This window comes from Schistocerca nitens, chromosome 3 (assembly GCF_023898315.1).
Source record: "Schistocerca nitens isolate TAMUIC-IGC-003100 chromosome 3, iqSchNite1.1, whole genome shotgun sequence".
In the NCBI taxonomy this organism is placed as follows: Eukaryota; Metazoa; Arthropoda; class Insecta; order Orthoptera; family Acrididae; genus Schistocerca; species Schistocerca nitens.
Window position 1 is genome coordinate 152,669,623 of NC_064616.1, and position 14,166 is coordinate 152,683,788.

Here is a 14,166-nt window from a genome sequence, read left to right on the forward strand (position 1 = left end):
TAAGATTCACACTTCACGCGGCAAGCGGTCGTTCGACAGAGACTAATACAGAATAGCGCTATAGTATTGTGTTTACGACATCCTCTTTCGACTGAAAAGCTTAATATTCAATTAAAATTAGTAGAGAGAGATAATCGAAATAACACCACACTACTTATTGACAGAGGGAACAAGTTTTTAATATTCAACGACACTCTTTTTCCACTTTTTGGCGACAAATGTCTTCCACATCGTGCGATATCTAGATACGAATTTTTATCGAGTAATTTGTTTTGTTCTAAGCTCGGTGACTTAAATATGGTTCAAATGGCTCTGAGCACTATGGGACTCAACTGCTGTGGTCATAAGTCCCCTAGAACTTAGAACTACTTAAACCTAACTAACCTAAGGACAGCACACAACACCCAGCCATCACGAGGCAGAGAAAATCCCTGACCCCGCCGGGAATCGAACCCGGGAACTCGAACCCGGGAACCCGGGCGTGGGAAGCGAGGACGCTACCGCACGACCACGAGATGCGGGCACTTAAATATGGGAATATCGCTAGTAATGTTGTAGGTAACTTTCAAATAAGGACAACCGTAAGTGAAATAGGTACAGTCTGAAGAAAAGAGATGGCTGAGCTCTAAAACGAGGTGGGCTGCCTACACACAGTAGCCGCCAACAGAACCAGGGCAGGAGAAATGTGATAGTATACACACTGAGCCGTGCCAAGCAGACACGAGGGTACACCAGTACAAGAGCGCTAACTCAAGGATGTAGTTAATAAGAACTCGTGTAATATTTTCGTCAGCTAACTGATGTCGCTCAGAATATACGGAGAACGAACATAATGGATTCGATGCTCAACATGAACTGTCAAGAAGATATGTGGAGACGTGTAAGGAAGGAAATTCTTAACTGCAAAGCTGTGATAAGGTGATTTCCCTTCGTGACAGCCACTAAGGTTAAAGTCTTGACGACGAAAAAGTAGGAACTAAGTGACACAAAGACAACAGCTTTTTTTAGTTGGCCCAGTGTTTACAGTGACAGGTAGCGAAGTCTTACACCAGACATCGTGAATTTTTGCTGATGAGCTATATAGATTTATACAAAGCCTTACTTGGCTGAAGATTGATTAGATTCGGCGGGAACGTAAGGTCCCTGGTTAAGAGCCTTCAGCTTTGAAGATAGGTATCCTTAGCGCTCCGGTTTATTGACAGAAGTATCTAGAACTCATCTCACATCAGAATTCTCATGTAGACACAGCCTCGTTGTAAAGCAGCAGAACCGCCAACTACCTTCAACGTTATCTAAGACAGTATACAGCCAACTTTGGAATGTGTACGAACTGTGTATAGCCGTGCAACATTCCGTTTGTCAAGCCGAGGCGTAGATTTTTGTGGTGGTTTTCCACCATTTTATTTATAAATGAATGTCACCTCTACAAACATGTGCGTCCTTTACAGCCTCACGTCGATAGAGATTTTTGAAAAATGTTCTGTAACAGCTAAGCTTACGCTGCAACTTCAATGAAAGGTGTAATTACATCGTCAAAGATATTTATGACAGACCTTGGAAAAATTTTACAGTGTAAGACGGGCATCGAATGATTTTCATTATTTGCGCAATGTTACGTGGCGCTGGGAGCGTTATGGTCAATTTCCGCTAATTATCAAACAAGCGACTATCTTCTTACAAGGGCGTATTTCATCTCGTGTATTATTGTTCGTTCAGGCAACGGAAATGTCACGGTAGCTATAATGGCTGATCTTGGTTAACTATGACAGTGAAATAAATGAGGGACTCGGAAACAAAATCTGTCTGCTATCTTTGTAGCATTTTTACTACGCCAATTTCCTTTTCGAAGTCACAGCGTGAGCGTCTGAGCTTCTTGTGTGTTAAGGATCTACACAGCGATGTCAACACTCCAGAAACACTTATCTGTACACGAAATATACAGTAGGAGTAATCCACCGATTTACAGACTTGTATCATTGACGTCGGTTTGCAGTAGGGTTTTGGAGCATATACTGTTTTCAAACATTATGAATCACCTCGAAGGGAACGATCTATTGATACGTAATCAGCATGGTTTCAGAAAACCTAGTTCTTGTGCAACGCAGCTAGCTCTTTATTCGCACGAAGTAATGGCCGCTATCGACAGGGGATCTCAGGTTGATTCCGTGTTTCTGGATTTCCGGAAGGCTTTTGCACCGTTCCTCACAAGCGACTTCTAATCAAGCTGCGGGCCTATGGGGTATCGTCTCAGTTGTGCGACTGGATTCGTGATTTCCTGTCAGGAAGGTCGCAGTTCGCAGTAATAGACGGCAAATCATCGAGTAAAACTGAAGTGATATCAGGTGTTCCCCAGGGAAGCGTCCTGGGACCTCTGCTGTTCCTGATCTATATAAATGACCTGGGTGACAATCTGAGCAGTTCTCTCCGAAGACCAGTATCAGTTGCAAAGCGATTTAGGAAAGATTGCTCTTTGGTGTGGCAGGTGGCAGTTGACACTAAACAACGAAACGTGTGAGGTGATCCACATGAGTTGCAAAAGAAATCCGTTGGAATTCGATTACTCGATAAATAGTACAATTCTCATGGCTGTCAATTCAACTAAGTACCTGGGTGTTAAAATTACGAACAACTTCAGTGGGAAAGACCACATACATAATATTGTGGGGAAAGCGAGCCAAAGGTTGCGTTTCATTGGCAGGACACTTAGAAGATGCAACAAGTCCACTAAAGAGACAGCTTGCACTACACTCGTTCGTCCGATGTTAGAATATTGCTGCGCGGTGTGGGATCCTTACCAGGTGGGATTGACGGAGGACATCGAAAGGGTGCAAAAAAGGGCAGTTCGTTTTGTATTATCACGTAATAGGGGAGAGAGTGTGGCAGATATGATACGCGAGTTGGGATGGAAGTCATTAAAGCAAAGACGTTTTTCGTCGCGGCGAGATCTATTTACGAAATTTCAGTCACCAACTTTCTCTTCCGAATGCGAAAATATTTTGTTGAGCCCAAACTACATAGGTAGGAATGATCATCAAAATAAAATAAGAGAAATCAGAGCTCGAACAGAAAGGTTTAGCTGTTCGGGAGTGGAATGGTAGAGAGATAGTATGATTGTGGTTCGATGAACCCTCTGCCAAGCACTTAAATGTGAATTGCGGAGTAGTCATGTAGATAGACAAGTTTCTAGGATATTGACATCGCATGTGAGGTCCAAACATAAAAAGGCACGATGACTCTGTGACTTCGAAATGTACATTGGCATAAAAGACAGTTTTCCGCTAAGGAGATACTTCAAATACGCATCCGTAGACTGAGAGCCTCAACAAACTGGCGTGTGACGTGACTTTCTAACTAACGCAACAGACTTTCTCGCTCATTTGGCCGCATTACGCTGCACTTAGCTTCGTTTAAAGTACGGAGCGGCGAATGGAAAGCAGGCGCGCTCAGAGATGGTGCGAAATGCGTTAGCGGTACTCACCGGCCACGTGAAGTCGAACGGGAAGCGGATGGGGTTGGTGAATCCGGGCGGCGAGAGGTCGTCCAGGAAGACGGAGTTGTCGCCGAGCACGGGCGTCGTCACGTCGCCGAACGTGCAGGGAGACGTGGTGTCGATGTTGGCCTGGTAGTGCTTCAGGCAGACTCGGAACCTGGTCCGGCACTGTCCGGGACACGTGGACGCCGGGGGCACGGGCCGCGCGCCGCTGCAGCACTGGCCCACACTGTCCTTGCCGTAGTCGTTCACGAACGACTTGAGACGCAGCTCGAAGACTCCGGAGCCACGCGCCTGGGGGCCCAACACCACCTTGCAGACACCCACTCCGAGCCGCCTAGCGGAGCGTCCTCCGGCGACACACACACACACACACACACACACACACACACACACACACACACACACGTCTCTACTAATTACTCTAAGTTACATTCTATTACTACTACATACGCTGCCGCACAGTCGGCGCCCGCGTCGCTGGGCAAAAGCAAACAACTTCGCGACGGAGGCAGCAGTCGCGGCTTTGACAGGCGCGGAGCCATGCAGAGTCGCGGAGGCGCCTACTCAGTAACCGAATTCGTTAAGCCGCGTACAACAAAGACGTGACACTGTGTCACAGTGATTTCAGAAGTAACAGTAAATACTGCCTTTGTCGGGCGAGCCTCAAATTCTACAATACCCGAGTACCCCGTACAGTGATGTGGCTTCGGACCGTCATTACCGTAAAGATAAATTTTCGGTTTACACTCTTAGCAAAATTACGTAAAACATTGGAAATAACGGCTGATTATTCAAATGCAGTTCTCCGGCATCCTGGAGATTATGCGTTAGGATACTCCATTAGGATCGTATTACACTGTAAAAGATCTTTGACAAATATCTTTCATAAAAAAATTCTAAAATCTGTGTCGTACGTTCTATGAAAGAATGTGGTCCTTGCTTTTAGTAAAGATACGTCGAAGAACATTGACAGTTTAATACGAGCCTTGGCATCTTTTAATGAGATTGCACCAACCGCAGGGACTGACACTTCTGATCAAACCCGCATGTCCTTGGCTATACCCTATACACTGTATCATTGTATGTCAGCTACCTCTAACAGTGTCAAATCTTCGTCACAGCCTCCGGTACGACAATGAACTGCACTCTTACCGAAATTTTTACAATGTTATTCTCCGCGTGTGTTTGGAACCGAGTCATGCAAATAAAGTAACCGATAGCAGTAACTGTTACTAAAGTATTACCAAAAAAATTACTTTTTCCAATCGCTTACTCGAGTAACTTTGAACGTGAAAATGGAGAAGGCGCAGGAGCTGCCTCCGATGGAGAGAATTTGGCGAGTGCACGGCAAGCAGGCGCCCCGACCGGCGGTCTCGCAACACTTGTCCACCGGAACAGGGCCCGTGCTGTCGCTACCCACCACACAGACACGTCACTTTTTGTACGGCCAGCAGCTGCTGGCTGGCCGTGCTCAGAGTCTGCTGTGGGTCCAAGTCGTTAACCGGCGAAAAGCTTTCTCTACTATTGCACTCGATACTACCAACTTTACTTTTTACTTCAGAAAATGCGAACATAAGAACTAAGTTAACACAATGAATTACACTGCATTCGCAACGGTTATGTACTAATGTTTATCAAGCTTCTTGCTAAACAAAAACTATTACTAAAGCAAAGCACGCTGTTTGCAGAAAACAATGTCGCCAAACCCACACTGCAACAGAACAGTAATCATTTTTTTCCCCACAGGCCGCGATAAAACCTATTTTTAGAAATGGCACAGGATGTAAAACGAGAAGGAAGATTTTTGGCCAATAAAATGTTAGTGAAGCGCAACACACCGGATAATGAACCAGTGACTGACAACACCACTCGGTATGACAAGAACTGAAATGTGCTTTAGGCCGCCGAAAAATACGCACAAATGCTGTAACTAAATTCAAATCGCAGCACAGCGTAAGATATGGAAACAGTTGTGGCTGTACACAAGCGCGATGTTTATAAGCAATCTAAGTAAACAACAAGGGATTCGGCTGTCCACACCACGTGGAAAGAGCAAAACATCTTTCTCTTCAGTGAGCTAACAATGCCAGTAAACAATGATGGAATATATAGAGAATATTTCGCGATTCGCGTAAATGACAGGACGCGCGGCTAAACAACTTCGCCAATCATTTGAGACAGTATGTAACAAAAAACGGTGACAGGAAGTGTTTTGTGGGGCTTTAGGGAGTAAGTGCTATTCTGAAAGAAGGGCCAGCGAAATGCGGCAAAGATTAAGGAAGCAAGTCGGGTAAGACGGAGTCGCGTCGATTGGAATTCCACGGAAGCCTGCCGACCGGAGTTCCCACGGTCGGCGGCTGCGCCTGGCTCAGACCTCTCCCGGCCAGACACGTTTTCTGCAAACAGCGTGCGATCTGTCATCGTGACGAGCAGTTACAGTACCTGGTGCAGCGCAGCGAAGAAGACAGCTACCAACATCATAAAGCAGTCCGCATGAGACGATATCCACCTCATGGTGGGGCCTGGAACTCCTATCGTCTGCTTCCTTTTCCGCACAGCCTGGAGGCGGGTTACGATGTTACCTCAACGCACACCTGCAAGACGGCGCCATAGGCCTTTTGCACACTATCTGCGGTTTGTTACGTGAATAGGCAGCACTCGCAGAAAAAAAAAAAAAACAAGTAGGGGAAAGAACTGTCAAAAGGTATTAAAAATTTCTGCTCAAAATAAAACACCACAGCACGAAGCTACGTACACATAACTCTCGCAAAGGAACACTTAAATCCAAATGGAGTTGAAGCAGACGTCCAATTAGCACAGAACACTAACGATCATAACGTACAACAGTCGGTTTGATAATGTATATCATCACTCAGATTGACACACGCCACAGAATATACAGTCGAAAATTTGTTGGGAGCTGCGAGCCTAGCCGCTACCGTAGTATCCACGCTATCATAAAACACAGCGTGTATATCCGGCGCACGTCGCGTTCTAAGCTCGGCAGCGCAGCAGGCGTCTCGGCGACTTAGAAGCACCACGAGCCGAGACTGGCCAAAGACTGAAGCGAGAAAGGCCCGCAGCCCACTGCCAGCGGATGCACGAAGCCAGCGCTCCCTGCGGTGAAGACGCGCAACTGCAACCGGCGACCGGACGTTCGCGCTGTTCTGGGCAGATGGCGGCACGCTACGACAGCCGCACAGCAACAACGGGGCGAAACTGGTGTTCCGTTCGCGCCATCCTCCCCTACTTATAACATCCCGCAGCCCCGACTAGTCCCGAGGGACAGCTGCAAAGCTTTTTAAAACACACGTGCACAAGTGACTGGAGGGGGCAGCCCGCGGCGGGTAGGGGAGCCAGATGCATCTGCAGCACTGCAGCCCCCTACGTCACACATGGAGGGGGCTTTGTCAGTCCGCTCCTCACGCACCACCGGACGCAATGACGTCACGTGCTCTACGTCATAAGTCTAGGTACACTCATTCTATAATCGAACTGACATACCTCCTCTTATTCGTTAGTACTTTCGCGCTGAAGTGTGATCACTTCATTAAACTTTTTCTTCGAATTTAAGAGCTTGACAAAGCTTTGACACGTCCCGACGAGCGATGTGCCTAGCCTTCACTAAATACGAAGCAGAGAGGAAAAATAATACTAAAAACAAAGGTGGCATCATTGTTTCAGTTGTCGAATAATACAATACGAAACCAAACTTTCCACTATCAGACAGTAACTATAATTTCCTTCGAAATTTACCCCGAATTTATTAGCTGCCCCACGTCCTACCTGAATTTATAATTAATATGTATTCTGTTTCATGTAGTCTAAGGTCCGTCTGGCAGCTTTCACCAGGGGCTACAAAATTCTGAAAATGTATTAAGTTTCAGTGAAGTTACACGCAAAATTACAAGCCAACAGTGACAACAATCCAAAGTCATTTTTGCTCCGAGAAACGAAGTGAAAATATTCTTTTTATTGATGGTGTTAGGACAGCAACCAGCCACAAATTTACTTTCAGTTCCTTTATTCAAAGGCTACCGTTACCGGTTTCGAATCCTTATGATTCATCCTCAGACGGTTTACATGCTTTCTTCATAACATGTGGTGTGTTTTTTGACAGATTAATTGTTAAAATATAAATAATACATAATTATAAACACGCCACACACAGATGGTTGCGTTACAGATTTTCGTTGCATGTGACTTACGTGAAACGTCTGTTTTGAGTGTTTGTTTTCATAAAATTCGTCCAGCAGATGTAAATGCATTCCCACTGCATTCTTATTGTTGCAAACGTAAATTGTTCTCACCGAACACTTAAGATTTTTTTTCACTGAGATGATTTCTACCACGCACCACATGTTTTGATACAAACAAAGAGCTTACAAACATATGAGTATCACAGATGCTATGATATATAGTAACATTTGACGATGATGCCCTATGTTTGGAAAGGATCATATATTCATTTACACAACTGTGATGCATTTTACACTAGTACTGAAAGTAAATTTGTGGCTAGTTGCTGTCCTAATACCATCAACATTTGTCTTCAAACAACAGCCACGGTCTCCATCATGTCATCATATGACAAAATTGCATTCTTTTTATTGATGGTTTCTCCAAATCTAGCTGCGGATATACTTTTCAACCAATTATACTACATTCGGCGGATTTCAACATCGTATACACTGATCAGTTTTCTTCCATAACATTTCATTTACATGCAGAGAATCCCACAGTACTGAAACTAGGACTATGTGTAATACAATAATCGCTCCAACCAACAACAAATCCTCTACAGCAATACATTTTGACAACAAAATAACAGTGACCTGTGCTGTCGCCGGCCGCATATAATCAAAATAATTTTCATATGGCGAACTGTATGAAGACTCCAGAATGAGATTTTCACTCTGCAGCGGAGTGTGCGCTGATATGAAACTTCCTGGCAGATTAAAACTGTGTGCCCGACCGAGACTCGAACTCGGGACCTTTGCCTTTCGCGGGCAAGTGCTCTACCAACTGAGCTACCGAAGCACGACTCACGCCCGGTCCTCACAGCTTTACTTCTGCCAGTATCTCGTCTCCTACCTTCATATCAGCGCACACTCCGCTGCAGAGTGAAAAACTCATTCTGGAAACATCCCCCAGGCTGTGGCTAAGCCATGTCTCCGCAGTATCCTTTCTTTCAGGAGTGCTAGTTCTCCAAGTTTCGCAGGAGAGCTTCTGTAAAGTTTGGAAGGTAGGAGACGAGATACTGGCAGAAGTAAAGCTGTGAGGACCGGGCGTGAGTCGTGCTTCGGTAGCTCAGTTGGTAGAACACTTGCCCGCGAAAGGCAAAGGTCCCGAGTTCGAGTCTCGGTCGAGCACACAGTTTTAATTTGCCAGGGAGTTTTGTATGGAGACTGTTTAATTGTAATAGCTGAGAGTTTCTGAAATGTGTGTATTTTGTCATCTTCTTGTCGCGACTACGATTCGTCATGAGGGTGTTTCTGAAGAGGCTATGGGTAGGAGAGGGACGCTGGGAACACTACTTAGAAACAGATTAGTATCTTGCTGGCGTGCTGGCGGTAATCCTTTAACGAAGGTTTTGCTTTATTCGCGTAGGTCTTACATCGAAGTGAATAATACCGAAAATGGAGTGTCACTAAAGAGCAAACAACAATATACCACTGCCAAAAGAAATCGGATTGTAGAACTATCACTACTGACCATGGTGTATGAGCATACAACGTAAAATCATTTATTCATTTTATCTTTGTTTCCAAACGAATATTTTGTGAACAGCGATAAGCCAGATGCGCTTGGGTTGAACACAAGGAGTCACTTTGTACTACCATTTAGGCCTAGCTTCGGATGCTTATATTTTTCTTTTAGCTTTGAAACGTTTAAAACGTCTCACACCGAACGATGTTCCATAGAACTAACGTTTTTGGTGTCATTCTAGATCACAGTAAGTCTTGCATTCCATGCTTAATTTCGCGTATTTTCACTAAATTAAACCTACCGATTGGACAGACTGTTTCTGTCTCCAACATAGCGGCTTCCAGTCATCCTGAGATAATGTTCTCTCTCAAAAAATAAGGCACAGTGTAATCCAGAGCCACGTAGCTTATTTCTTAACTGTGATTATCTGGTATGGTGAACTACAGTCCCATAAGCTACAATGACTAATGATTCAGTTAACAATCGAATGGCACTACGCGGCCGCAAAACCACGCGGATCAGCCAGCAGTTACCGTTCGTGGTGCTGGTATTAATTCATCGAATTCCTCAAGAGCAAGTCCTGTGGCGAGAGGGAGACGTTCTGCTATCACGCATAGCCTCAAGCATTCACACGATTCCTCTAACAGTCGAGACCCCAATACTCACTATCGATGCACGAAGGATAATTCTAAAACTATGTTTTTTTGTGTCTCCTACACCTCTCTAGCACTTGTTGGTTTACGATATGACCAACTATTTTCACTTCTCAGTCGCTATATCAAGACTTGTGCGATAATTTTCTTGGAACTGTGAGAGCGCCTAAGATAATATACTATAGCACAGCTTGCACGGGAAAACGCAAAATATCTAGTGACTGTTTAGAGACTGGAGTCAGTTAACAACTGAGATGTGTGTTTCTCAGGAAATAATTTGTTCGTGTTTAATGTTTCTCTGATAACGAGAATCTTGACTAATGAAGGTGCAGAAGTTTCTTTGGAGAATGAACCACTCGGATTTGAAACAACAGCTAACATTGTTTCAAAAGTATTTTAAGTAGACAACTATGACACACCTCTTGCTCCTTGAGTACTCAGTATAGAGAAAGGCGAAGGAAAATGCAGAGCACCAAGAAAGACTGTGAAAATACATCTTCTTTCTCCAAGACGAGGGCGTCAGGGGTCGAGATTTGACGGTTTAAATGACTCTGAGCACTATGGGACTTAACATCTGAGGTCATCAGTCCCCTAGAACTTAGAACCACTTAAACCTAACCAACCTAAGGACATCACACACATCCATACCTGAGGTAGGATTCGAACCTGCGACCGTAGCTCTCGCGCGGTTCCGGACTGCACCGCCTAGAACCGCTCAGCCACCGCGGCCGGCCGAGATTAGACGGGAATATATCGGAGGGAAGAGAAAGACTGGACAAATTATGCATAAAAAACCTATGTACTTAATTATTAGGTCTGCGATCGGGGAGTCAGGTGGAATGTAAGAATCAGACACAAATGTGCTAGAACATCGGATGGAGACGTACTATAAGCACGATTCACAGGTCTAAGTAGTTTCGTCTGTACATTCCTTCATTGTTTCCGTGAACAAACCATTTATGCCCTGTGGCCCTCACCTAATAGATGAACTTAAAGATCTGAGAAATACTGCAGGTAAAAATATCTGAAGCAATACGTTCGCGTCACTATCGAAGCAACTGTCTAAGTATACAATGATTTGTTTCTTTTGTAAATCTGTTATATTGTTGGCATCGTATGAAGAACATTCAATCATCTTTACAAGTTAGTGGGGAGAAACTGAACTTTAAGTTTTTTTTTTATCGAAAATTAAACCTATCATTTTGAGTAGTTACTGTGACTTCTTCTCAGGGTTGGCTGACACACAGACATACGTTAAAGAACGTGCGCCTACGACACTTTCCAGCATGGATTAAGAACTACGGTCATACTGAAAAAGAAAGTATTGCTGCTTCTAGAAACTAATGTTGATACTATATTAATTCCGTATTGAGGAATTCATAAGACCTTTTTTTTTATCAAACGTAGTTTAGGTTTGATCTTCAGGCAAAATATATTTGTTCAGTTCTGGTACCAGGTGGCAGACCAAGAGATACAATTATTGATTTTTCATCTGGTACACGTCAGTCTTCACTCCAATTTATAATGTCCCATAAGGAAGCAAGTATTCCCAACCAAGTTTAGACTTCCTTCTAAATATCTCGACATATGCCTAAATATTCGATTATATGTGCTACACATTATCCGAAAAAGCTGTAAATGCTCTAATAGAGCCACTTGGAAAAAAGTGTACACGCGACTAATACGAGGCAGGGCCGAAAATGGCCTCTACTCTCCTGTGGATCCATGCATATCAACAGCAAGGGCGTACAATAAGATTTTATGAAGTTTCCGCAATGAACATTTTCGCCTCGCTTTCGAGGTGCTGGAAGAAAGGAAAACTGCTGCCTGTTTAGCCTGCCATGGCTCAACGATGTTCAGATGCGGCGCTTCTGCGAGCTAGGCAGGATATCTTATCCAAGAAGCTCATGAAACCAATTGCGGACATTTCCACCCACGCAATTGGGAACATCATCATCGAACAAACATTGTCAATTAAGATTTCATTCAGTTTCCTATTTATATTAGCAAAAACTAACAGCATGACTCACTCTGAACGGGCCGGCCGCGGTGGCCGAGCAGTTCTAGGTGCTTCAGTCCGGAACCGCGCGACTGTTACGGTCGCAGGTTCGAATCCTGCCTCGGGCATGGATGTGTGTGATGTCCTTAGGTTAGTTAGGTTTAAGTAGTTCTAAGTTGTAGGGGACTGATGACCTCAGATTGTAAGTCCCATAGTGCTCAGAGCCATTTGAACCACTCTGAACGACGTTATCTTCCACAAATTCACATAGGCTTCACAACGCTTCGGCAACTACAGGAAAACGATCTGGACTGTACACTTCTGATGTTCTTAATAAGCACCATGCCATGTGGCGGGGAATGATGTAAAGGTAGAAATGTTAAACAATATCACATATTCCCAACTGCCCGAAAACACGTTCTTTGTGCTCTTAGGAGCAACGACGATTCTGCATTGAACTTCAGAGATTTGCAGTGTGCTCCCTAGACGCATATTGAGTTCAGAATCCAATTTCTTGTCACTTCCCTTCTTATCAGATCCACACTTCTCTTTGATGGCCCGACATTTTGTGTGTGGTAGTTTAGATTTTCTTCCTCAATCGTTATTAACAGACTAAGTTCTCCCACGAGCTCTGCATCATTTTACGACACTAACTGCTGTTGCTGCTTTGCTGAACTGAGATATATTGAGCAAATTATGATAACAATACTTCTTTGTTTGGAGCATGTAATGTCTAGCATGATGGTAGATCGATGGACCACCACAATGATCACGTAACTACCTCGCGGCGCAATAGAGGGGCATCTACATCTAAATAGAGACTCCGCAAGCCACCGTAATCTACGTGGCCGAGGGTACCATGTACCACTACTTGTTTCTGTTCCTGCTCCACTCGCAAATAGAGCGAGGTAAAAATGACTGTACGCCTCCGTATAAGCCCTAATTTCTCATATCTTATCTTCGTGGTCCTTACGCGAAATGTATGTTGGCGGCAGTAGAATCGTTCTGCAGTCAGCTTCAAATGCCTGCTCTCTAAATTTTCTCAATAGTGTTTCTCGAAAAGCACGTCGCCTTTAGTCCAGGGATTCGCATTTGAGTTCCAGAAGCATCTCCGTAACACATGTCGTTCGAATCTATCGGTAACAAATCTAGCAGCTCGCCGCTGAATTGCTTCGATGTCTTCCTTCAGTCTGACCTGGTACGGATCACAAACACTCGAGCAGTACTCAAGAATAGGTCGCAGTAGCGTCCTATATGCGGTTACCTTTACTGGTCAACCGCCCTTTCCTAAAATTCTCCCAATAAACCGAAGTCGACGATTCACCTTCCCTATCACAGTTCTCACACGCTAGTTCCACCTCATATCTCTTTACAACATTATGCCCAGATATTTAAACGACTTGACTGTGTTAAGCAGTACACTGGCAGTGCTGTATCCGAACATTACAGGTTTGATCTTCCTGCTCATCGGCATTAACTTACATTTTTCAACATTTAGGGCTACCTGCTCTTCATCCCACCAACTCGCCTAGTATCTTCCTACAGTCACTCAACTTCCGCAGCTTACCGTACACCACGGCATCATCAGCAAACAGCAGCAGACTGCTTTCAGTCAAATCATTTACGTATATATCTCATGTGAGAAAAGGGCAAGCTGAGCTCCGCATGAGCGATGCTTTGTGAAACCATGCTGATTCGTGGACATAAGCTTCTCAGTCTAAAGAAAGTTTATTATATTCGAAATGACAATATGTTCAAGGATTCTGCAGAACACGGAAGTTAGTGCTACTGTTCTGTAAATTTGTGTGTCCGTTCTTTTACCTTTCTTACACACTGGCGTCACCTGCGCTTTTCTCCAGTCGCTTGAGACTTGGCGGTGAGCGAGAGATTTGCGAAAAATTCAAGTTTGGTAAGGGACTGATGCTGTAGAGTACTCTTTGTAAAATCGAACTGGATTCCATTCGGACGTGGTGATTTATTTGCTTTTAAATCTTTCAGCTGTTTCTCTACGCCAGGTATGCTTATATGCCTATTACTATGTCGTCCATACGAGAGCCGGGGAGGGAGGGGTGGGGGGGGGGGTGGGGGGGAAATCGAGATTGATACATTGATTAACTGATTTATTGAGCGGGGTTATGGGACCAAACTGCGAGGTCATCAGTCCTGTGATGACGAAGTTAGTCACAGAGGAAAGAGGATCCGCTAAAAGTAGACGGATCCAGTCAGGGGAGTCAGATTATAAAATAATGAACATTAAACACACACACAGTAAAAGGCATAAAAGGTGAGCCCAAATCTAAAAACTGGAAGAA

The 14,166-nt window shown here is 44.4% G+C and overlaps 1 protein-coding gene across 3 annotated transcripts in view; it reads right to left on the reverse strand.

The window, feature by feature from the left end:
- The window catches only part of LOC126248096 (neurogenic locus protein delta), a 1,462,003-nt gene that overhangs the window by 29,335 nt on the left and 1,418,502 nt on the right, over nucleotides 1-14,166 (reverse strand). For 2 of the 3 annotated variants that reach the window (XM_049948762.1, XM_049948763.1), the window contains 2 exons: nucleotides 5,936-6,087; nucleotides 3,479-3,784 (listed from right to left, as the gene is read on the reverse strand). In XM_049948762.1, the coding sequence (XP_049804719.1) occupies nucleotides 3,479-3,784; nucleotides 5,936-6,007 (378 nt within the window). In that variant the 5' untranslated portion in view covers nucleotides 6,008-6,087. Of the gene's footprint in view, nucleotides 1-3,478; nucleotides 3,785-5,935; nucleotides 6,088-6,248; nucleotides 6,542-14,166 lie in introns of those variants that run through there. The other variant, XM_049948764.1, reaches the window with a different exon arrangement.